General features: G+C 42.8%; 1 protein-coding gene across 2 annotated transcripts in view; it reads right to left on the bottom strand.

The window, feature by feature from the left end:
- Positions 1-27117, bottom strand: part of LOC136881226 (ATP-binding cassette sub-family G member 4) — a 113027-nt gene that overhangs the window by 48298 nt on the left and 37612 nt on the right. For both annotated transcript variants that reach the window (XM_067153959.2, XM_067153960.2), the window contains 2 exons: positions 12441-12630; positions 8204-8349 (listed from right to left, as the gene is read on the bottom strand). In XM_067153959.2, coding sequence (XP_067010060.1) covers positions 8204-8349; positions 12441-12630 — 336 coding nt within the window. The remainder of the gene's footprint in view (positions 1-8203; positions 8350-12440; positions 12631-27117) is intronic.

The following is a 27117-nucleotide window of genomic DNA, read 5'->3' on the forward strand; positions in this document are numbered from 1 at the left end:
GGGGTGGCATTCGTAAGATGGTGGGTGCGAATTCCACTGTTGGTAGCTCTGAACATGGTTCGCTATGGTTTCTCACTTTCATACCAGGCAAACACTGGGGCTGTAGGGCACGTCTACTTCCTTCTGAAGCCTAATCCTTCCGTCGCCAAGAACTCTGTTGTAGTGAAACTACTATTTGAAAAAAGAACGGGCCTGAGTCGTCATCTCACATCGCGTGGTTAGTACCATGTGTCTGATATTGTACATACCTTGACGACATCTGGTCATCAGTCCAGATCCTCACACAAGACGGTTTTACAATATCAAATAATTTAATCAATGTTTGACGCCATATTGTAATGAAAGATATGCTATTACACTACATCAAATATCTTGGACAAACTCAGCAGCCCTTTTTCGAGAAAGATGTGTAAACACAAATGGATTCTGAGCAGGCTCCCGCTCTAGTTACAGGAGCGTAGCCAGGGTCGGCCGATGCGGGGGGCTTATAGTTATAGAACACGACGCAGGACTTGTACTGATACAGATATGTTGCTTCTACAATCATGTCTTGGAATGTTCATTTAGTTTATTGCTTATCGTCAGTTTGTGTTAATTTTCCTTTTGTAAAATTTCCATGGGGAGGTGATCCCTGGCTATGCTCCTCACTGTTTTTAAGGGAAGTCTGAAATTTTGGGTGGGAGGAGAAGCTCAATGGGAATTGTGAATACAATAATGAATGAATTTGAAAAGGGAGGACCCTGAATCATACCGGAGATACATAAGAATGGATGCGGACACATTTCAGAAGTTAGTTGAGAAAGTAGCTCCATTACTGGTGAAGCAATATAAGAGCGCCTTCATGTTCTTGCCACTGGAGCACGTCCAGATATAACACGTATTCCGGAAGTTACGACTGAGGATGTTAGGAAAATAAACGTTCTCGGGACCCAAACTTGGCTGAAAAGATGAAAGGGATTTTATGTTTGTAATGATGACACTAACTTTCATCGGACATACCAGCAATTACCTTAATCTTCTGGGTCCTGAGACAGTCTTTTTTTCTTCATATCCTCACCTCAACCATAATGACCCTTAAAAGTTCATTTTCCATATCGCTCTATTACTTTCATCGCAATTCTCTGTTTTATAATGTGTTGACTTTGTCTTACACAGCAAATCTTTCTCCTCATACGAGCAGTTTCGTAGCTCATGAGCCTTGAATGTTCTTCACATGCCGAGCTGAATGGCTCAGACGGTAGAGCACTGCCCTTCTGAGCCCAACTTGGCGAGTTCGATCCTGACTCAGTCTCATGTCCATAGATTTATTCCTGCAGGAGAAAATTACTCCGCGTCCCCGAAAACCATAAAAATTGGACTTAAAAACCAATGGTATTATTTTCACATGATTATTGCTGCATCCATGAAAGAATCGATATCATTCAAGATTATAATGCTCAGTTAAGGGCCCAGCATTCAAAGAGTCCATCATGACACAGTGTAGCCATCTGGTAACTGGGTAACTGTTTTACATGCATTCAAGAAGGCTGCTGTTCGTAGAAGTAGACTGCGGTACTACTTTCTACGTTAGTTTATTGAGTGTAAACATATGAGATTCAATACTCTATGAATTAAAGGAAGTACGTCCTCGAACGAATACTTTTCGAGATTTCACCTCCGAAAGTTCTAAGAGAATAAATTGCCTTACTAGAGCAGGTGGACCGCTGGACAGTGTGTTCACTCAACAGAGGAGCTAGCCGTGTTATAGGTTTACAGGTTTGTACAGTGAACAATTCATTCCTCAATTAGATGATGGACTTTTGATTCTGGTATCGCCATAATGTGAACATATTAACTCAGAGGTCTGCGTCCAGAATAGATTATGAGGAAATAAAAATAGCAATAAGGACGTTTTGAGAGACTGTTTTGCATCAAAATGCTTAAACTAATGCACATACAAAACCTCAGTATTGAAGTTTAAGGCAAACTGGGAGAGAATAGACAACAGATAATTTTTATGTAGGCTCGGGGTGGGGGATGCAGTTAATATTGCATTCAATAAATTTGCCCAGGCAACGCGAGTACTACTTTGCCGTCATATTGCCCCACAAAAACAATGGTAACATTTAAATGCGCTCGTGAAAAAATTATAAAAAAGTGGCAAAAATAAAATGCGCTTAAGAAACAAAAAAGCTAAATAACGAAACCAAGCACAGATAAAAAGCATATGGAATTTCTGTATCAGTACAAGTCAAACCGTGATGTATTGCTGCACAGCATAGCATCAGTAAGAACTGCTGTACAGTACGAGAGTATTACAAGAGAGATGACTTCTCTTCAACAAAGATAAGCTGCCGGCGATTCACAGCGTAACCTACCAGAGCAACTCAGACGGAAAGCAACAAAGCGATGGCTGTTCCCGTCATCGTGTTTCCTCCCTGCGAGTGTATTTATTAAATAGAGAATGTTATGTAGTTATTGTAATAACTCACGGGCAAAAGCATGCCCCATCCATTTTCTTGCTTTCATATTACAATATAAAGTACATTATAATATCCCTTAATCAGGAGGAATTATGGGTTTCTAAGAGGGAATATGTTCACCCCTTGTAGGTCCGTAAGAGCAATGCGGTTTTCTTAACATGGAATGATCTGGAGGTAAGGTCATGCTCGGACAGACCATAAACCCCACATTACGATGGCTATAAATGTACCTGTAGCCGTGCTTCTCAGTAATAACAGCATGTGTTATACCAAGCAATGCAATGTGTGTAGAACTTGTGTTTCTTTTACAGGTTAGAAATCCAGGAAACAGTACAGGATGTTATAAACTCTGAGGAAAAGGACTGGTAAAATGGAAGGATGTGTGTGTAATTGTGCCTCATGTTAAGAAAACTGTGATTGAGTACAATTGACGTGTGCAGAATCATAGTTTAATATCGTTCTTGTAATGTGTATTCGATTTTCCATACTGCAATAAATACTAACTCTCTTACAAAATGTGCACCTGCAGGTTGGTCGGAGACTTCAACGCAAGGTCACACACGAATCGTATATTATCCTTGTTGGAATGACAATTTCTTTCTGTGTTTCATAATTACTTATTCAGGTCAAAGAAGCCTTCCTCTCATGGTCACGCCAAACCGCTGCATCATGCAGTGAGGTCGTGAAGTCCAAGCAGCACTGCCAGTCAATTCGGAGAAGTAGGTTTGAAAACGGTGGAGTAACCTCGAACCTCTACGTTCCATGTCGTGAATAATTAACGTAGTTGTATATCGCCTCAAGCTACACAACACAGAAGAACGCACCTAGCGCGTTGGCCGTGCTGTGACCTTACATTCGGGAGATAGCAGTCCTGAAGATGGTTTTCCGTGGTTTCCCAGTTTCACACCAGACAACACATGAGACTGCACATTAATTAGGCCAAGGCCGCTTCCTTGCCCCTCCTAGACCTTTCCTATCCCATCGTCTGTGTCAGTGTGACGTAACGCGACTTGTCGGTAGGCTGCCACCGCACGGTGTTGAGTGTTTCAATCTCTCCTATTGCACTATTTTCGTTTAGTTTCTTTTATTCCCTCATCATTCACTTTTCTCGTTTCTACTCTTATTTTTGCACGTTTTTGGCGAATCCTAAACAAATAATTTATTTATTATTATTAAATGTGTAAAACTGACCACGGTGTATTCACAACGCCAGCTGACGGCGCGAGTCAACACAGCGCCATCTTGTAACAGAGTATGCGTGTGACGCCACATATTTAGCACACAAATGTTGCCTTACTTTGAAACGCTATTTCATGAAAACTACATTTCACATTTATTTATTTATTTATTTATTTATTTATTTATTTATTTATTTATTTATTTATTTATTTATTTATTTATTTATTTATTTATTTATCAAGTGAGACATTAAACATAATCGCAACTTAAATACTCGCGGCTACATACACGTTCTATCCGTAGCCGTTGTCGAGGATCGTAAGTCTATCTTAAAAGAGAAGAACGCACTCCAACTCGTGCCATTCAATTATAAAGTGAAATATAAGAAAGCACGCGTGGATAGAGCAACCCGCTGTAGTGTTCGTCATTGGAGGACAGAACAGGAATTGTGGTGATCACTGTTGTTGTGGTGTAAAGGGAGGGGGGGAGGCAATTGCAGCGGTTATCCAGTGTTAAGGCTGGGTACTTTCCTAGACCTGAGTACCAATATGCAAGATGGTGGGAGAATGGGGATAAATCTTTAAGTAATTTAACTGTGTATGGGACAGGAAGATCCGGGTACTGCGGTGATGACATACCGTATTCGGTTCGCTAGTTACGAACTTCTTTCGTTTTCATTCATAAAAAGTAAAAAACCTTCTAGCCCCTAACGGAAACAACTAGTTTTATTTTATCTTTCTTAATCCGTTTACCCTCCAGGGTTGGGTTTCCCTTCGAACTCAGCGAGGGATCCCACCTCCACCGCCTGCAGCGTGAGACTTTAGGTCGGGGATACAACTGGGGGAGGACCAGTACCTCGTCCAGGCAGCCATACCTGCTATGTTGAACAGGGGTCTTGTAGGGTGATAGGAAGGTTGGACGGGACAGGCAAGGAAGAGGAAGGAAGTTGTCGTGGCATTTGCCTGGAGGGGAAGTGGGAAACAATGGAAAACCACTTCGAGAATGACTGAGGCGGGAATCGAACCCCCCCCTACTCAGTGGTCCTCCGGAGGCTGAGTGGACCCCGTTGCAGCCGTCGTACCACTTTCCAAATTTCGTGGCTGAGCTGGGAAGCGAACCCGATCTTCCGGGGGTGGCAGCTAATCACACTAACCACTACACAACGACTAGTTATTCCCCAAATTTCTAGGATCTTAGTGACTATTTGAAAGCGAGTGTATAAAGGGACAGCACCCGTAGTTCATCGTTTAATACAGAGTTATTTTCTCATGTGTCGGTCCCCATAGCGGAACTGATTTGTCACTAATGTCTGTAAAGTGCAAATATTCTGTTCCGAGAGCCGAGAATTATCAGATTTTCCGCTTACTTCCATTACGACAAAATGCTTAATGTTGCACAAACTAAACTTAGACTCTACTTCAATATATAAATATAGCGATACGAGGGCAGTCAAGCATTAAGCAGATTCCTCGGTGTTATTCGGCAGGAGTAGGCTATGTGCAGACACCGGGTTTCACCCTCTCCCTAAGAAAAGCTTGCGCCAGGCAAGTCCAACATGTCTTCGGGCACATCCGGCAGTTAAAGGCATAAGTTAAATAATTCATTAATTAAAATAAATGAAATAGTAGAATTGCCAAGGTTGCTAGCGAAAAAGTACATCTGAGCCTCTTGTTGGATATTATTTTTATTAAATACTGTACTTAATAATCAAGATCAAAATTAATACTCTACAGGAGCTTATTTGTTCCAGTTACCACATACAGTCTAGAAACCTGCATCCAAAGCAACAGAAAACTACAAGCAGTGGAAATGTCCTTAAAAACTTCTTCATCTTCTTGAGTAATTCAGTCTAATGACTGGTTTGCCGCTGCGATGAGTCTTGTCCAACTGGGAGGATCCTGTGCAGTATGTTTTGCGCCTGTATAGCGCCTGCATCCTGAGTTCACAAGAAATGCCATCCTGAATGTCTTTCTTGGACTTCCACGAGGGCGTCTCCCTGGTGTTCTACCTTTTAAAATTTCTATCAACACATTCCTATGTTGAAGCCTAAGTGCCATCCAAGAAAGTTGTCTCTTCCTAATCTAACTCAACAGCTACCACTTTGAGGTTGGTATTCTTCTCCACCGAACTTATCCCTTGCAAACCGACGCCAACACCAAACCTCAAAGGCTTCTAGCCTCTTAATATCACTCTTGGTTAACGTCCAGGTCTCAGCACAATACAGCGCAACAAACCAAACATTAGATTTCATTATTATTTTACGTAAGGTGAGGGGCATTGTTTTCTCACATAGAAGGGACTGTTTATGTCTGAAGGCTTACTTTGCTATTCGTGTTTTTATTTCAGTTTGACACTGAAGGTTTCATATTATGATCTCGCCAAGGTATTTGAACTGTGCTATCTGTTGTACAGGCTCACCACTGATCATCACGTGCAGTGGACGTGGGCTCTTACTAAACATCATGACTTTTGTTTTGTTAATATTCATAAGAAACGACGAGATACGCCATCTTATCCAAGTGAAAAATAAAACCCTCAGTGAGATCTGTGCCGAAGTCAAGCTGAAATGGTTTGGTCTTCTCAAAGGAATGGACCCACGCTAGAGTGTGGTTTGAGAAGGAAATCGAAGTCAAAAGATCAAGAGGTCGGCCAAGGAAGACATGGATCGATCAGATCTAGCTGGACGAGGTCTGGATTTGCAGCAGGTTATGGAAGAACACATCTACATGGACAGAAGTAAATGGAGAGCGCTCCTTTACCGCACCCAGGAAACTGAAGCTGGTTCAAGATGATGATGATGATGATGATGATGATGATTTAATAATCATTATGTCTGGAGTTGAAAGAGGGCGATAGCTGCTCGTGTTCTGGGACATCCGCATGAGTGAAGACGAACTGATTCAGTTCTCCGGCAGACGGAAAAAGCGGTGTTGAAGTGAGGTCGGCTACGCAGTGGCATTACGAATAGGAAAAACATGAGCGTGACATTGAACAAGTTGAGCTCTTCAGTAAATGCACAGCAAAAACCGAATAATTAGTGGTTTCTTCTCAGCTGCCAGCACATCTCATTTCCTCGTATACTGCTGTTCAATCCTGTCTACTATATCTAATTCGTGGAATGTTTGCAGCTAATTTTCAGGAATGCTTGGAATAAAAATTACAATTCCGTTATTAGTTTTTGCTCGGTCCACCCGTTACCTGCGCTCTCTAGTCTGGCACAGAACAATACCGTGACTGCTCTTTGGCTCAGTTATGGAGAATCGTGTTGATCAGTTTCATGTTGTTCTTGTGGATTGAAATGTGATTAAAATGAGTATTCAATGAAAAACACTTTGTTGTCGAATTAATTAAAAACTTAAGGAAGCGTGATGAGAACATCTCTCTTAATCAGAAACAACTCGCCTGTTAATTAGGCATCCTATCGTGATTCAACTGAGTCATTGGCAGGATGCAGCGGATGAGAGTCAAATGCGGAAAACACGAGGATTTGGAGAATTATCAGTTCCGGGACTGTGCATACAGTGAGTTTCACCGTCTCTGTGGGTGTGGGTGGAAACCACGGGGCCCTAGCTGAGTCTGGCATTGTGCCAGTCTCCTCACTTCCATCTTTCCTCACCGACCTCTCTTAGTGAAATTTTGTTCTCTTCCACTTAAGAGGAGCCATGACTGAACTGAAATCAAAATTTCAATAAAAATCCCCCAATTCTTGCTCTTTCAAACGCCGTCATGAGTTTTTTTCTAACGCCATTTCAGGGCGGATCAAATATAATTCGGATTGGTAAGTTTTGATGACGTCCTGAAATAAGAAGGACGTGTGCGAAGCCAGTTGCATCATAATCGAACTGCTGTCCTCCAGTTAAGTGGACCCCGTTCCAGCCCTCGTACCACTTTTCGAATTTCGTGGTAGAGCTGGGGCCTTCGGGGGTGGCAGCTAATCACACTAACCACTATACCACAGAGGTGGACCTACATTATCGATGGCACGCAACGCTTGGAGCCGATGGTTTTCACAAAAGCACAAAAGCTGCGTGCTTTGCAAATGTTTTGAACCATTTGTAATGTATTCCAGCTTGAAGATTGCCTGGATTGCAAGTTGAGTGTTTTCCTCGTGGTTGTACAGCCACTTCACAGCCTAAGTTCAGAAGAGATTCTTAAAACGGAAATGAACAAGGGTACAATTTTAGAAATCCCTGACTTTCGTTAAATTTTGAAGCAGACCTGTAATAATGCCAGTGAGTATGACATTGACCAGCAGTTACCAAATTCCAAGCCAGGAAGAGACTGCTGAAGATGTTCTACAAGGCGGCCAGAAAGTCCTGCTAGTCTGAAACTATTTGCTGTTAGAGAACATCTCGTTCGTAGGTGCCTCGTCAGATCCAGGGATGGCGAACATTTTTGGCAGTTTCACTGATTATCAAGAGAAAGCAACTTGGTGCTTTTCCAAACCGAATCGACTGTAAAATCTTATATAAAGTGTTCCCACTTAAAGCGTATTAATAACATTGAAAGTGTTTTATTGTCAATACATTTTAAAAACTTTTTAGCCCCTAATGTGAACTCACGTAGTGGGCTCGTCCAGGAACATGACCAGGGGGTTAGCCACCAGCTCCAGAGCTATGGAGAGCCTCTTCTTCTGCCCACCAGACAGGCGAGCAGCTCGCGTTGGTTTGTGGTCAAACAGACCCAGTGTGGACAGGATCTCGTCAATCTGGAAAACAAACATCAGTTCGTGAGTAACCTTGCTCTGATCACAGCTAGAGAATGTCATTCCACGTGGAGTACTATCTCACGTGCAGTGCACTCTATCCAACTACGGCCCCTTGTCGAAAAATACAGACATGGGCAAAAGTATTCATACCCCAACCCATCCAATACAAAATGCTTTATTGCTGGACCAATACGGAGTAGAGGTCAAAATTACAATCCCAAACGTATACCTTGTACAGCAGTGGTCATCACAAAGCACAAAATAAACTGGAAGTAAATAACAGTACATAACAAAGCAACAAATGCGTACTCCATGACACTACTTGTCTGGACACAAGTATTCATAACTTACTGTAAAAATGGGGTTTGAACGAGTAAACAGAAACCTGTGTTGTTCCGTGTCATTAGTTGTGTAGTATATGCAGACAGAGACGGACTGATCAGCTGGCCAGAGACGGTACTAGTCCAATGGTGAGGAAAACCAAGGAAACGGCTATTGAAGAGAGACGACTTATTCAACGCCTTCACCACGAAGGAAAATCGTATTCCGAGATCGCAAACATCATTGAAAGAAGTAAACCAACTGTGCAAAGCATCATTCAAAGGTTAAAAGGAGAGAATGTTCTTATAAGCAAGAAAAGAAGTGGACGTCCGAAGAAACTGACCGCACGAGAAGGAAGGTTCAATTAAAAAACAACCACACACTACATCTTCGGCAATAGCATCGCAGCTGGGAGAATATTTCCATCAAGCAGTGTCCAACAAAACAGTAAGGAGTGTCCTTCATCGTGCTGGGTATCGATCTAGGGTCCCAAGAGGGAAACCAGACATAACGAAAGTGAATCGACGGAAGAGACTACAATTTGCAAAATAACATGTGACGAAAGATAATGCGTTTTGGTCGACAGTGATGCATGCTTACAGATGAGAGTAAATTTAATATTTTGCAAATGATGGACGCATTTTAGTGTGGAGACGCCCTAACACAGAGCTGGATGAGCAGAACCTCGTTATCACTGTGAATTACGGCGGGGGTGGGGCTCAATGGCTGCAGATTTCAATATTTGAACATTCTGACAGAAAACGTACGCAAAAGCGCCGAAGAGCTTGGGATTGCTAATGAGTTTTACTTCCAACACGAGAATAACCCCAGGCATACGGCGGAAACTGTTCACTTGTGGGTACTGTACAACACGCCGCACTCATTAAAAACACCTCCCCAATCGCCGGATACCGACCCCATCGAACATCTATGGAGAGAATTGGAGTCCAGACTAAGAAAACACCACATAACAAGTAAAGCACACTTGAAACAGTTACTACAACAAGAACGGGGGAACATTTCATCTGAACTAACACGGAAACTGGTGTTCTCAATGTCCAGCAGGTTAAAATAAATAAAATACACGGAAGGTAAACAAGCGCACTACTGATCGAGTTGGTAATATCTGTTTCTTCATTGAGTTGTGAACTCTTCTGGGATACGGTATGAATACTTATGTCCAGACAAGTAGTGTCATGGAGTGCGAATTTGTTGCTTTGTTATGTACTGTTATTTACTTCCAGTTTATTTTGGGCTTTTTAATGTACACTACTGTACAAGGTATATGTTTGGGTTTGTAATTTTGACCTGTACTCCGTATTGGTCCAGCAATAAAGCATTTTGTTTTGGATGGGAGGTCCATGTCTGTAAGTAGCCTCGTCACTCAGCTATCAGGTCCCCTCCCAGTACGTAACCTGTTGCGCACATCTGGCAACATGCGTCTCTATTCTTGTATCGAATTTGTCTTTTTATCTTTGCAATCGGATCACCTCTGCCTTCAGTAGAGCAGCGCTAATCATCTACAGCGATGGGAAACATTACTTCTGGAACTCTACATCGTGATACGCTGACGTCTGCAGTTCAAATCTTTATGAAGAAGAGTGTTTTCAGTTCTAAGAAATAACGCGAAGGCTTCGTCAAGGAGCCGCGTGGCCGAGGTGCTAAAGGCGTGCTCGGTTCACCCGGAAGGGCGTGGGTTCAATTCTCCGGCAGGAAGTCCAAAAATTTGGGAAACGAGATTTTCACTTCCGGGGGTGCACAGGCGGCGGGACGTGTAGTTAACCACCCTACCCAGCCCTAAGGGCCTTCATGCTTTGCTTGTGAATGAACGGAGAACGAGTCTTTCTAACGTGGATGCATTGCATCATCCCACACAGACTTAAGAACTACCAAATATTTTATAATAATAATTAAAACAGTGTATGTTCTATCGCTGTAATTTATTTCAGGATGGCCCAATAAATTCACACACAGACACACACACATACTCACACAAACCACACGTATACAATGCTATTCAACCATGAATTAGTGCACTGACTGCTGGCCCCAGCAGGTTGTCCGTCTCGTTTGTATCACCTAAGACGCTGAAATCCTACTGGCAGGATCGACTTACTGTAACTTCACCCTCCACACAGGGCTACTAGTGACTTATCCTTGGTTCAACCCCCCGAGAAACACAGTGAACAGGACACTACTCCTCACAACAACGACCATTGACACTGTTTCAATTACACTCACGACAGCTGCTCCACCGGGCGAGTTGGCCGTGCGGTTAGAGTCGCACAGCTCTCAGCTTGCATCCTGGAGATAGTGGGTTCAAGTCCCACTGTCGGCAGCCATGAAGATGGTTTTCCGTGGTTTCCTATTTTCACACCAGGCAAATGCTGGGGCTGTACCTTAATTAAGACCACGGCCGCTTCCTTCCCACTCCCAGGCCTTTCCTATCCCATCGTCGCTATAAGAGTTATCTGTGTCGGTGCGACGTAAAGCAAATAGCGATAGCTGTTCCAGCTGCGGACTATACGACAGTCTTCAGTGCAGCTACTCCCTCGACAAGATCTCATCGTTCAGGTTCCGATGGTACACCACCGACAGCAGATACCTCTGTCGCCCTCAGCCGAGCCACCAAACCCCAACTCCGACTCCAACTGTTTATAGCTCGGGTGATGAGCACCGGAATATTCCCGATGTGGCTAGAGACCGAACATTCTGGTTGCACCACGCGGAAACCAGACGAAGAAAGCAATACACGGAAAGGCCGGCCATGCCCTCCAGGCCGCATGGAAGATCCCCTTCCAGAAAGTACTGAACGGGCCCGCGTGACGGCCATAATCGTTAAGGCGGCCATCCGATGTGGTTCTCACCCCGAAGTGATACGGCTCTTTACAGGCACACCCCCAATGAAGGTGGGCTGTATGTACTTATTTAACCACATGCCATTACCGGAAATTGAACCCAGGCTCCCAAGGATGGTAGGACCACTACGCTATTGAGGTGGACAACACAATTGTTAACCGGTTCGAGTCCCCTTGGTGGAAAAAATATCACCATCAGGATGTTGGCCGGAAGGGTGGAACAGGCGGTGGCGAACAATTTCTGACTGTGTATCAAAAGCCTGGGTTCAGTTCCAGATCTATCCGCAGTGTTCATATCACGCTCTTGTTGGTGATTCGTTCGTCAGATGGAGATGTTAACCACTGAGCAGACCCCTTGATGTTATTAGAAAGGAGTAGGCTATGAGCCGACACCGAGTTTCACCCTCTTCCTACCTATCATTATCATCATCATTCCAGATTCAGGCAGGCAGGTCGCTCATGGGACCTGCAGGAGACGAGGCATACGATAACTGTAATAATATGAAGACAAGCCACGCTGACTTGGTAGGGTGCTGGCCCTCTGAACGCATGATGGTGGGTTCGATCCCTGCTCAGTTCAGTGGTATTTGAAGGTCCTCAAAATGTTATAGAAGTTGTGACATAGTTTAATTCTCTCCAGCATTTTCCGAATGTGCATGCAGTGGTAATTCTCCTTACGAACACTTCTCGAATAGGAACATATTTGTATTCTCCAAATGAAATAATAAATATAATCAATTTTTGTTTACGGAGACGGACAGCTAGCTGAGAGCTTGACTACCAACACAAGTGGGATTCTACAACGAATTCGATTTGAGGACTGTTCAGAAATGGCCACCAGCGCCGTTGGCTGGAAGCGGACACATTGTTATGTCCGTGAATGAGGGGTTTCACTGTACCAGAGATACTCACTATTCCGAGCTTATCCTCCTGCGACACGTTTTCACCGAGTTTGAAGTCTGCGGCCACCTTCATATTCTCGAGCACGGTCAGTAGGGGCTGCAGTCTGTCGTCCTGGGTGATGTAGCAGGACATTCGCCGGAACTCGTCCAGATCGCGCTGTACACCGTCCACCAGCACTGACCCAGTCACCCCAGTTATCCTGCAACACACAATACTCCGAGTGAAGCATACATTTCTCGTTCGAAATTAAACTTAAAGTAAATGTTTTGATGAGAAATATTTTAGTATTCCTTAGATACATTCTCCAGGTTCGCACAGTTATTAAATTAAGGGTGGGTTGAAGGATACATTTATTCCTTCGTTAGAAGCCACTTTTACAATAAATTCAAAAGACAAAGACAAGACAAGAATCAAAACTAGTGTTAATGGCGTGATGAAGACTGATTTTATCCTCCACTACATTTCCATTTTGTATACAATTCGAGTGAGGACAACTCTCATTATAGTATTGCCAATGTCTTCTCTATCAGGTTCAGCAATGCAAAATCGTGTATTGTATAAGTTAATTTGATTGTTTATTTATTCTTCGGGAATTCAAGTTATTATATTTATATCTTCTTCTATTCCAGATTCCACTTTATCCTCCGATGATGAGGCTACGTTATAAGGCAGCGACAAATTGTGTAGTCAAGTTCGGTAATGTTCAACATTGTTCACACATTATTGCTCCAAATGCACCAGCAACTGGATGACACAGGCAAAGCTTCATTGCAATTTAGCGTGCGGTGGTTCATACGAAGTTCGAAGTTTCACTGTTGGTGTGATAAATGTCTCATCTGCAAGCAGAAAATCTACCTACTAACAATAGGAGGAATACACTGTTTATCGGTTTATTTTGTTGCACACTAACAACAGTCTTGAACACATATGAGGAACATCACATCGCAAATAGATCAGTCACTATGACTGCAGTGACTTTGTACGACGCTGAGTGCCAACGCTATCTACACTCATAAAACACAGTCCTCACTTATTCTCGGAGACTGACATGAGTGAGGCCTAGAATCGCATTTCTAGTCCAAGTTGGCCCGGACGTGTAACCGATCGTCTAGTCACGACGCGGGAATAAGGTCCGAGTTGCAGTCCCCTCCCATTTTTCGAACTTAGGACTGCCTGTAACAATGTGTATCAGTCCAATATTATATTTAAAATACGTACATAAATGTTGCTTTTAACGATATAGCCTTCGTCTGATAATGGTGAAACTTTCATCTGTCACTGTATATCTTTTCGCAGAGTTCTACTGTAGTGCCACTTTTAATTCTATATATTGCTAGAGGTTTGATGTCGCACTGACACTGCATCCTTAAGGCCTTTTTCAGATGACGCGGAGGCGTAGAATAACTGTGCGCGGAAGAGACGCTACCCAGCGCCCTCGGTTAGTTCTTATTGGACATTGGTACCGCGCTCGTGTCGTCACAAGATCTGCACCCAGTGTGTTGCTAAATTTGGTATATTTATTTATTTATTTATTTATTTATTTGTTTATTTATCTTTATCAATTTATTCGTGTGCTTTTGTCTGTGTGACTTACTGCGATTATTATGGAACCCGAAATAGGCATCGAAAATTTGATAACTTTAGTGCTCAAAAGACCAGTGTTGTGGGACCAATCTCTGGGAGAATACAAATCCAGGACAAACGCAACAAATTTGCCGCGAAATCTTTAACGAAATACATCAAACGAGGATAGTGATATCCGAAAGTAGATAAAAAACTTGCCATCCTCCATTCTCAAGTCATGAAACAGTGTGGCAACATTCTCCGGCTTCGTCTCCTTTCTCTCAAGTGTAGCAGGTAGAGTAAACGAAGACGATGTGGTTCTACACTGAAACGTGTGTTGAAAACAATCTGCTGAAAAGCGCAGGGAGTTTTGCGGGCCTCTAATTTACCCGCTGTGTGTGAAAGTCAGTGCCGTCTGAAAGAAGCTCGTCTCTTATTTATCTTTACTGCTTCTAAGCTGTATTATTGTTCAATCTGCATGTTCTTTAGTGTAATGTACATTTATTTACATTTTATACAGTTATAATCTCGGATGGCAGATGGATCACGTAGTCTAATAAAACATCATAAGCCAGATTAGGACATGTTTGCTGGGTCGGCTCGACGAAGGGGCGAGGGCAGTAGGTTTTAGGGGCGGCAGAATCTTAAAATTACTGCGGAATGACTGTATTACTCGAACGATGGGAAAAGTTTGTAGCTTCCAAAGGACTATACATTCAACAACATATGAGATTATGTAGCAAACCACAGCGAGAACTAATTCAAGCTTAATTTACACTTTACACCCTGAAATGTCCGTATGTCTTGTTAAGCCTTGAGCAGACCAGATGCTGTGATGTTGTTTGACAACACTAGGCTGAGTCCGATACAGGGCTCCACTGTCATCACCACCACCACACACGCTTATGCGACCTGCAGGAAGCCAGTCAATACGTCATGGACTGTATTTTCATGTCTGACTTCTGCTGTCTACCGAGATCCAGTCACTTGAAACTGTAACCTCATTGTAGTTTGCCAATGATCTATTTATGTTATAAAAACGATAAACCCTTCCTAATCTGCTCGCTGAGTCAAGGTTCAAGTTAATAATAAAAACCGCCATGCAGCAACTTGTACGCCGACTTGCGTGGCTCCACTTAGCGAATTCTTCAACGGAGTACACTCACTGCTAAAGCCATAGAACCTTTGAAACTGCTCAGCAATGTTGTTACTACCGCTCCCTCTCTCGATCAGTTTTGGCCTCTGTATCCCAGTATCGCCGGTTCAAACCTCACACTTTTTAAGGGCGTTCAACACTCCATGTTGTGCAATGTCGACAAGTAAAACATCTCTGGTTACACACTTGTTGTTTACAAGACTCAGCCATAGACGCCCAAGAGAAGTGTGACATTTGGTAGAGTAAAACAGCCTGGATGATGTCTAGATGGCAAGTATTTTTGTATTCTTTTACAGAAGTATTATCTGTCACACCATAGTCGGTTCGCATATGGCGCTGGCGTCAACTCTACCTTTCCATGTTGGTTTCCATAAGGGGGACACTAGCGCACCCAAGGACGACTGTGCTTTTGCGATGTCTTGGGACAAACACGAATACGCAACCGATTTAAAGGAAATAACCATATGCGGCTTAAAACACTGATTCGATCATGAATCGAAAGCATCACTTCTGAACCGAACGCCTCGATACTGACCATCCAGGCAAGGAGTCACATACTAATTAAATTGAATATTTAGATTGCATGGCCACACTGTACTAGTAAGTCGTGTTAATTACATACAGGATGTGTCAGAAGTATACTGACAAAACAAGAGAGATGGTGCGATCAGATTGGCGGAGAACATGAGGGTAGTTTGTTACTTCCGGGCGCACGATTCAAATTCACGAACCCGCCGTATTTGGCATTCCAGCAGCACTATGTTAAGAGAACAGTATTGCTCTTATGAGTTGCCATATTGAACGGCTCTGCTCAGCACCGTCACGGGGAAAACGGCGGCACATAAATTTATGAAATTCAGCTTTTAAGTTCAAGACAAAAAGCGCAATAAACTAAGCTACAAATTATTTTTATGAACAAAAGGGGACGGGCGGTTTATAGGGGCTATTTTTCGTTTGTACAGAACCAGAGGTAAAGTACGGCACATTTCAGCATTGAAGTGAAAGGCAAATTGGGGGAGAAAATAGACGAATCATTTTTATGGGCTGAAGGGTTGAAGGATGCATTTAATTTCAGTTAATACACTTCTCCAAGCATTAAAGGCTGGAAAACCGATGCAACAAATAAATACGGTAGCTGACTTCACTACAGAAGTTCACAGAATGCGGTGCTTCTACCAGAGCAGCACAGAAGAAGGAAAATGAAGGAAGGCAACGAAGCGATGGCTGTTCCTGCCACTGTGCTTCCTCCCTACGAATGTATTTATGAAAAAGAAAGTGTTATGCAGTTATTTGAATAACTCACGGGCAAAAATACCTCATCCTTTTTATCTATCTTTCAAAATACATTAGAAAGTACAGTAGAATATCCCTTAATCGCGAGAAATTATGGGTGTCTCAGAGGGGGTGTGTTCACTCCTTGTAGGACCGTAAGAGCCATAGTCTTTTCTTAACGTGGAATGAGCTATAGTCTCTCCCGTGGTTCAGGGAAGAGAAGAGGAGGGAGGAGAAGGGGCATGTATGATGGAGACAGAGATAATGCACAAGTTTCCTCGTTCGACTCGCACAGGATAGTTATTATTATTAAAGCGACTTTAAAGTTCTATCCACAGTTCGTTTATTAAACAGCCGTAACTCCACGCACAGTACAAGAACACACTGTAATTAAGACACACTTGTAAGTCAAGGAATGCACCAGATCGTTTCTCCTCTCAACTCTTGATCGCAGTAACGTTCTTTATTATTTAACGTGCTCAAAAATGCAACGCTGCCGCACCATGACTGTGTGTTCCTTCAGTGACAACATTGTTAATGGAATTAAATACTGAACGAAGGGAACAATACGCCCCGTGGTTTGATTACAGTTTAGGATGTGCGGTAAGTCACGAACGACGTGGAAAGCTGTCTATATTCTTGGTACAAGTTCATCTTCTCTTTGTACGGGGTTCTCATAGTGCAGAATAAACTGTACACTGCCTGCTGGGACTGGGAAACCAAAACGAACGAGAACGTTGTGCACTCGCACCGAGCATTAACCCTGTCTCCCACTGCCTCCTCCCCCCACCCCCACGCACAGCAACAGGCAACGCTGGCTCTCCGGCAATTCGATTGTAGCATTGTTCTTAACATAACACAAGAGCTGTTCGTACATTCTGTATAGCAGCCTACATGGCGATGAAATGTTAAGAGCAGAACGAGATTTTAAAGGTCGAAGTTCAGAATCGAGATCCCCGCCAACAGAAAAAGATTCACTGAGGCCACCGTAGCTCAATCGGTAGAGCATCCGGGACGAAATAGGAAGGTTGTGGATTTCATTTGCACTACCTGGTCTCGACATGATCCGATTAGCTGAGAACCTATCGAACGTGCTATGACATCACAGGGCGGAAATACTGAGCAACCATTTTCAGAGGGAATTTCCACTTGATATCAAAACATGTATTGTTAGCAAAAATGTCACAGCAATTTAAAATGTGACGTGTCTGGTTCTTTGTTACTCAGTCATAGCAACTGACCTGACATTTTGTGTCAGTATGGTAAGTTGAAACACAGTAGTTGTATTGGGATTGTTTGATAATGGTAACTAATTACAAAATTACGACCATTAATATGTGCGTATATACGGAAGTTGCACATGTCTGCCTCAAACTCTAAATAATAGACGAATGCTAGTTTTATCCCTAAATAAATGCCAACATACGTTTTTGAAATTCAGTTTCCTACAAAAATGTCATATATTTTGTTTGTGCCTGAAAAGACGCTTGTAGATGTTGAAAGGGTACTCGTGTACTGAGGCTGATTCCGTTGCCAGAACGTGAAACTGACAACTTTCACGACAAGGGTGGTCATCGCCGATACTTGGCTGCTGCCTAGCCGAGTCAGTAAAGATGTGTCTAGTTCATCACGGAAGGACGTGGGTTTGATTCCCTATCAGAAAGTCCAAACATATCGAGACGAGATTTCCACTCCAGTAACGGCATTCAGCCTGAGGGGTATGGAACTAATTACGATGTGCCGAGGTTAGAGACCTTCCATCCTTCCAAGGGTAAGGACATGCCTGGCTCTCGCTACGGAAATCAGTATTTTTCTTACAGTCTCATGCGTTAACAAGATCGGATATTGGAAATATCTTTCGTCGAAGAAAAATCAGTCACCTATTGACGATTCTAGAGAATTCAAAAAACGGAAACGTTTTACGTGTCTGCTGATATATTGATCATGGTCACATGACCTCAGTTTACATAGAGTCCCAATCACAATGACTTGCATTTTCATTTCAGAAATCTCCCAATGATGATGATGATGACATGTTTGGTGCACGACTTTCTATTTGACGCCCACGGGCCATCTGCGCCACTGAGTATGAGAAGTGACTGATGGTGATAATGAGGTAGGGACACAGTGAAACTTGGTGACGGCACGTAGGCTACTCCTGTCGAGTAAAACCAAGGGGTCTGCTCGAGGCTTAACGGACGAATCACCATCGCCGTGTCATATGTTCTCACTCCCTGTGAATAGTGCGGAGACGTTTGGGACTGAATCCAGGCTTTTGACACACAATGTGTACCACCAACTCTCCTCCCCTGCCCTTACGGTGTCACTTGGCACCTTAACAATCATGGCCACCAAGCGGGGGATTGACAATACAAAATAAATGTGGAATAATTGCTCATACCTGCACGTCCTGCCACTTGTAGCACCTCCTGTACAGCCTGGTCTTTGTTTCACATCGCGCCGACACAGGCAGAAGAGAGAACAGTCACAGCATTTCCTCATGTGAAAATGGGGGACCACGGAATTCACCGGGCAAGTTGGCCATGCGATTGAGGGCGCGCAGCTGTGAGCTTGTATTCCGGAGATAGTGCGTTGGAACCCCTGAAGGTGGTTTCCAGTGGTTTCCCAATTTCACACCAGACAAATGCTGGGACTGTACCATAATTAAGGCCATGCCCGCTACCATCCTACTCCTATCTCATCATCGCCTATCTGTATCGGTGCGACGTGAACAAACGAGAGAGAGCATCTTCAGCGCTGCCGACAGTAGACTGACCGAGATTTTCTTCTGATGACGCAGAGCAAAGCGGAGGCGGTACAGGTGCGACAGGCTTCGGCAGCCGGCACATTTCCCATCCTCGCCGCTAGATGGGGCTTCATTCATTCCATTCCTGACCCGGTCGAGTGACTGGAAAGAGGCTGGGGATTTTCATGGATTTTCTTCCCCACAAAGAGAGCGCTACTACTTGATGCTGCAACATTAAGCAGATTGCAACCTACTTATGCAGCACGTCTGGCCGAGGACAGAGAAAGGTGAAGCCTCCTCGGAAATCGTGATTCTCAGAAACTAACGGAGGAGTTATCCAACTATGCACCTATTATAAGCTTCTTGTTTAGATACCGTATTGATTGGTGCAACTCTGGACATTTTCTTACATTCGACCTTTCATTCAAAACATATTACAACGCAATTAATAATAATAATAATAATAATAATAATAATATGAACATGATCATAGTCATAAAACAGTGCGACTGATTGCCTGAAAGGTCAGCGTTCAGAGGGTCCCGGGCTCGATTGCCAGCGGGGTCGGGGAATATATTCCAGTCTGATTAATTTTTCTCGCTCGGGGACTAGATATTTTTGTTTGTCCCACCACTTTCCCCTTTATATTCAGACAACAAACTACACTACCAACCACTACAGAAACACGCAATAGAGATTACATACCTCTATATAGGTTTGGCGTCAGGAAGGGCATCCGGCCGCAGAACAGGGCAAAATTCGCATGTGCGACACACTTCGCATCCGCAACCCCAGAGGTGTAGGATAAAGCGAGAGAAGAAGAGACAATTGAGACATAAACTCTAAATTGACCGTTCTCTCATACATTCATACCGCAAAAAGTCAGTTTGATGGCGCTTGAGAAGTCACGTCCCTGAGGGAAGCGCAGTGCGGCGTCATCAATCATCTGCATTTAGTGCTCTCTCCCAGGTGGCAGATTCTAGCCTTTTCTTAAATATTTTCAAAGAACTTGGATACTTTGTGGAAGATAACCACACACTCCTCGTCCTATAAAAGAATCTTTGCTCCAATTTGTCGTCTTAAATTCTAACTTTACCTTCAGATTGTGATCTTTCCTAGTTTTAAAAGCTGAGCTGCAGCGTATTCGTCTAGTAATGTAATTCCACGCCATCTTTCCAATGATAGCTCGGAACATACCACTTAGTCGAGCTGCTCGTCTCCTCACTCCCAAGTTTGCAAGATTTTTATAACACTACTCTGTTGTCCAAAATCACGCAGAAAAAATGGTGCTGCTTTCCTTTGGATCTTTTCCAGTTCTGTCCGGCTCCATGGCTAAATGGTTAGCGTGCTGGCCTTTGGTTACAGGAGTCCCGGGTTCGATTCCCCGTGGGGTCGGGAATTTTAACCTTAATTGGTTAATTACGCTGACACGGGGGTTGGATGTATGTGTCGTCCTCATCATCATTTCATCGTCATAACGACGCGCAGGTCGCCTACGGGATTCAAATTGAAAGACCTGCACCTGGCGAGCCGAACATGTTCCCGGCACTAAAGGCATACGCCATTTCATTTTTTTCCAGTTCTCGTATGAAGTATCCCTGGTGAGGGTCCCATACACTAGAGCCATACTCTAATTGGGATCTAGCGGGCGAGTTGGCCGTGCGGTCAGGGGCACGCGGCTGTGAGCTTGTATCCGGGAGATAGTGGGTTTGAATGCCACTGTCGGCAGCCCTGAATATGGTTTTCCGTGGTTTCCCATTTTCACACCAGGCAAATGCTGGGGCTGTACCTTAATTAAGGCCACGGCCGCTTCCTTCCAACTCCTAAGCCGTTCCTATCCCATCGTCGCCATATGACCTATCAGTGTCGGTGCGACGTAAAGCAACCAGCAAAAATAAAAAATAAATTTTTTTTAAAAAAATTGGGATCTTACCAGAGTCTTATACGCTCTCTCCTTTACTACGACCCCAAAGTACTCTCATAACCATGTGAAGAGATCTGTAACCTTTCTTAACAACCTCCTTAATATGACTTCCCCAATGAACATCTCTCCTTATATTCACACCGAATGATCCCCATAATGCAAGATTGAGAGGACTTTTCTAATTGGTGCAACTCACAACCTGACATTTCATCTCGTTTACCATCTCACAACTCATTTACTACTCCATACAGTATAACATCATCGTCATATCATTTATACTGTCTAGTCCAATAGCCCTCATATCTGCCGTATTAATAGCGACACAGTCCATTTGACCGGCATGGCATCACGTATTCTGAAATCACTTTAACTGAATAGACTTACGGCAACACCATGCATCGTGATAGCCTTGAGCTATGAAAGTGGAGATTCCTCTGTAAAAATTAATGTACTTTGTGTTAAGCACATCATTGCTTGTAACGTATGTACTGTACTTTCAAAAGTCAAATCCACTGAAGATGGCCCATAACAAGGGTCGAAACATGTATGGTCAATAATGAAAATTTGACTCCCTCCTATAAGATCATTTCTTGTTAAGAAAACAGTACTGCTGTTATGGACCTAAAAGGAATGAACACACCCGTACTTAAACACCCATAATTCGTCGTGATTAAGGAGTATTATAATGTAATTTATATTGTATTATGAAAGAAAGGAAATTAATGAGGCATGTTTCTGCCCTAGAATTATTAAAATAACTACTTAACATTCTCAATTTGATAAATACATTCGCAGGGAGCAAGCACAGTGACGGGAACAGCCATCACTTTGTTGCTGTGCAGGTGTGTGTGTGTGTGTGTGTGTGTGTGTGTGTGTGTGTGTGTGTGTGCGCTCTAATATTCTAATATTTCTTCCTCCTTTTATTTTGAGGTCAAATGCCGAGTTTCTCAAATGTGTACACCACCGTTTTTCCGTTATGCTGCGAAAACCAAACTGACCCCCCTGTGAAACCCTCGTCCCCTCGAGTTCCTAAAATATATTTTTCAGCTTAGTTTTCACCTTGAAATTAAATGCTGTACATCGCCAATATATGTGCTGTAGTTTTCCCATGATCTACTTCGGTATGGCAACTTTGTTGCCATAAGAGTAATACTGTTTACTAAGATGGAATGAATGACCTTTAAAGAAGAAGTAGCATTGTATTAAACAGGAGGGCTGTAACCTTCAAGTTGAGCCTCACTGAATAATCAGTGTTAACCCCGAACTGCCTTCCATGAAACCAGTCAGTAATTTCGCAGACATGCCTATGTACAGTAATAAGGAATAAGGAATTGTTAAAGAGGAGCCGGATCGTGTATTGTGGTGATGATTTGATGAGAGGAATTACAAGTGTGAAGAAAAGTAATTTGGTTTATATGAATTGAGTGTTCTGTGGAGAAGTGTTAACGAGTGCAGTTTAAAAAGGTATACAAGATTCTAATGTATTTTAAGAATTCTAATAACTCGCAATAACCTCAAAAATATTATATGATTTTCAATTAACTTTCCGGGAAGTTTGATAAAAAAACAAGTTTTTAAAGGTCGAAGTTCAGAATTCAACCTGAAATAACTTATAGAAGTTAAACGTTATTTAAACTAAAGCAAAAGAATAACACGGACAAGACTGTAAAAATAGAAAGAAGAATAGTAATAAGAAGGAGAATGGCGTATGATCCCAAATGCAGCAGTACCGTATATGAATAAATAGAATCTATAACGGATTTCATGACAAAGAGGAGAACATCATTCTCTGCTGAGAACACCTCAACACAGGTCAATACGCAGAATTTTGGAAAAGCTTTGGAAACAAAAACAACAAGCTGTCTGGATAAAAGAAATACAAGAAGACATGGAAGAATTAGACATGACACTGGAAGATTTAAAGAATAAATCAAACAAAGTAAATAATTTGAAGAATAGTAAAATTAGATTCCTACCGAAATGTGATAAGAGAGAAACAACTAAAAGGGTATTTTCAGAAGAAGAACGACAACGAAGATCAGATAGAATGAAGAAATACTGGAAGAACAAAAAAGAAACAACCATAAAACATCATAGAAGACCGGAAAGAAATTGACTACAGTGGTCCAATGCGGCCGTAAAAGCACAATAATAATAATAATAATAATAATAATAATAATAATAATAATAATAATAATAATAATAATAATAATAATAATAATACATGTTCTACGTTTCCTAAACCGAACGAGTATATACTGTAGAAAGCATATGAATAAGAACATTTTGCTGGTTTCAATAGTGACAATGAATCCTCTTTACAAATCTTTCTTCTGTCCAGTACATAATGAGTATGTACTGATGAACGCAATGTCCCTATCAGAGCGCTCAGTGCCTGATCTTGCTCAAATACACCAGCTTCTCCATAGATGTATTGGTAGACAGGTCTCCTACGTCTGGCACCTTGACGTCTCTGGAAACTGTAAAAGTCGTTTGTGGGTCGTTAAAGCAATACCAGACATTGATCATTCACACTGCAGCGCGAGATCTCGAGATCCTTGCCAACACAGCACCGTACTGCCTGGTGACAGTTCAACGGTAAGCTACGAGGGCAGTTCGTGAACCATAAAGCGAATGAAATGCCCCCGTGTTGAGGAGAGAATACAAACAACTGGTAGTCTGAAGGCTACGGGATACGAAACTGTACAAGAGTTTGTGTTCGTAATGATGCTGAAGGCAGGCTCTTGCATCTTGCTGCCAAGACTTCAATGGCTACACAGTCGGTTGCTTAAGGGATGAGGTTCACACACAACTGCACATTTCACTAGTTTGTTCTTCCCTCTTGAATCTGGTGAACAATACACACCGAGCGGAGGGGCCCAACTCCACTGTCCTGAGAATGATTTTCTGTGTTTTTGCAAGTGATGGATCTCATACTTTGTTCCGTATTGAGTTCAGTTCTTAGGAAGAATGTGTTTTTATCGGGATACACGCAGATTAAAACTAAATGGTACGTTCACTCATAAAACTAGTAAAACTAGGAGATGTTTCTAACGTCGATTTATGTCTCTCGACGACGGGTAACTGGATGTTAGTGTTTGGGAAGAACGCATGTACCGCCGAGAGTTTATGTTTAATCTCGCAAAAATAAATAAAGTACGAAAGGTAATTTTTACTAAATGGCGCTTCAGAGTAAAGCAAAATGTGTGCTAAATATGTGACGTCACACGCATACTCTGTATTGACTCGCGCCCTCACATCGCGGTCAGTTGGATAGAATAACAAACTTGTAACACTACACGTTCTACTGAATATTATCCACATAATATTAGTCTTTTATTTCTAATAAATAAGTCTACAAACCCTCAAATAGTCACAATAGTGCAGCTAGTATACATGAAATGAAGACATCTTAACATTTCCGAAGTGAAATATGTGGATAAAGAAACATGACTGGTGGAAATACGCAAAACAACTTACGGAGCCACCTCAAGGGGCTGCTTCACATTTCATAGAAGAGGAATAGCTTAGCGTACAAACTTCATATTCACGTTCCATATTGATGACCACATTTTATCATATACTCTGTACGATAAAAGGTGCCATGATTAACACAAGAACAACTCCCCCAGCCAGGCGCATTTTATAATAACTACCAACATAGACCCCTTTGATCTCACGCTAGAATGTGAAACCAATGCGAGATGTTTAAAAAAACTTAATGTGTCGACGCTAAACTGTTCCATGTTTCTTTATCCGCTTTTGGCTTAATATGCTTCTTTACTACGTTATTCTTTATGAGAATTCAAATACACGAAAAGTGACCATGTTAATAATCTTATTATTAGTGAAGTTAGGCCTACACCACAAAATATTTCCTTTCTTTCTTTCTTAATCCATTCACCGTGCAGGGTTGGTTTTTCCGTCAGACTCGCCTCTACCACCACAAGGGCAGTGTCCTGGAACGTGAGACATTTGGTCGGAGATATTTTATCAACTACTTTAAAGAAATTGATCTTCGCTGCTCGCTGTTTGGTAGAACAAGACTGAAAAAATTAATTCAAATTTAAGATGCATATTATACCGACGTTGTGATTAGCTGCCACCCCTCAAGGCCCGGGTTCGATTCCCGGCTCTACCACGAAATCTGCAAAGTGGTACCAGGGCTGAAACGGCGCCCTTTCAGCCTCGGGAGGTCAACTGAGCACAGCAGAGTTCGATTCCTAACTCAACCATCCTCGAAGTGGTTTTCCATGGTTTCCCACTTCTCCTCCAGGCAAGTGCCGGGATGGAACCTAACTTAAGGCTACGGCCGCTTCTTTCCCTCTTCTTTGTCTAATCCTTTCCAATATCCACAACCTCGCACAAGTCCCACGTTCAGCATAGCAGGTGAGGCCACCTGAGCGAGGTACTGGTCATTTCCCCAGTTGTATTCCCGACCAATTTTCTCACGCTCCACGACGCTGCCCTTAGGTGAAAGGGGTGGGGTCCCTCGCTGAGTCCGATGGAGAAACTAACCCTGGACGATAAAATGGTTAAATAATAATAATAATAATAATAATAATAATAATAATAATAATACCTACGTAATGAACTACAGATAGCATGAGACACGGCAGTGACCAGAATACAGACGCTAAATATTTAATACAAGACAATTTGTCGTGATCACACAGGACCACACTGTTCACAACATTAAAGAGCATGCAAGTGCCTGCTTGGAGGAAGTCAATATTGACCGAATGAATGGCAACGTTTGACGAGAGAGGGGTCTTGACCGATATAGTAAGTCTGAACGGTGCAAGTGTAGAGTTGTAAGACTGCTCACACTGTTTTAATCCATGTGTCTACGACTCTGTGATCAGGTATGCACTTGTCTTTAGAGAGAGGTGATGCGGGGCCTATCACAAGAAATTCAGAATTGCTCCCGTGTGAAGTGTCGATGTAATATGTGTTCCAAAGGTAATGGAGCTACAGATGGACTCAATTGACCCAAGGCCGTCACGAGATACACTGAATTCTACTGTTCAGGAAATACGTTGGTGTAGATTTAATGGTTCATCCGAAAATAAGAAGCCTTGCAAAGGCGTATAGGGCGTTGTGCAATGTCAGCTGAGCCACGACTGCGCTGTGAATTCATGACTAAAGCAAGGGCTTTTTTGTAGTACAGTGAAGATAGACGAAAACGCAGGGGCGAATCTGCACGGTTCTGTGAATAAATTGGACGATGGCTTGGTAGATGCAGACAACCCGAATTCCGTGTCAGTTAGAACACAAAATTCGCTGAGACTTTGCACAGCTGACGTACAGCAGTTTTACCAATGGCTGCGTGATTCTCTTTTCTTCTTTCTTTTCCCACAGTTGTGAGGTCGCGTGTGCGGACTGTGTCACACAAGTAGATTTGGGCCTGGTCTACTGCCGGGTGCCCTTCCTGGCGCCAACCCTATATGGAAAGATGCCATTACTATTGCGTGTTTCTGTGGTGGATGATAGTACGGTGTATTGTCTGAATTTGAAGAGGAGAGTGTTGGGACAAACACAAACATCCAGTCCCCGAGCTAGAACAACTTATCAGACCAGATTAAAATCCCCGACCTGGCCGGAAATCGAACTCGGGACCCTCGGAGCCGAAGGTCTCAATGCTGACTGCATGATCCCATGTTCAAATTGTACGATTCCACATGTCGAAAGTAGAGAGCGATGTGGAATGTGTGGGTTGAGACGTTAGCTGTGCAATCTGTGGAGTCCACCACACACAGTTACCGCAAGTGGCCTGTATGCACCACTTACTGCTGTACCTTTACTTCCCTCATAACAGTCTTATTCTATTGCCAGACCCACAAACAACAGAGGAATTAACGGTACATCATTTTCGCGACGTGCTACGCTGTTATTAAAGGAATGGCGCGGTCTCTCGCCGAGTGAACCCAGGTCGCGCCAAGGGCCCTAATTTAACACTTTCTATAGATCGTTGTGTTACTCTTGGTTCATTTAACGTGTGTGAAAATTGACACAAGATCGGCGA

The sequence above is a fragment of the Anabrus simplex genome, chromosome 9, assembly GCF_040414725.1.
Source record: "Anabrus simplex isolate iqAnaSimp1 chromosome 9, ASM4041472v1, whole genome shotgun sequence".
Lineage (NCBI taxonomy): Eukaryota > Metazoa > Arthropoda > Insecta > Orthoptera > Tettigoniidae > Anabrus > Anabrus simplex.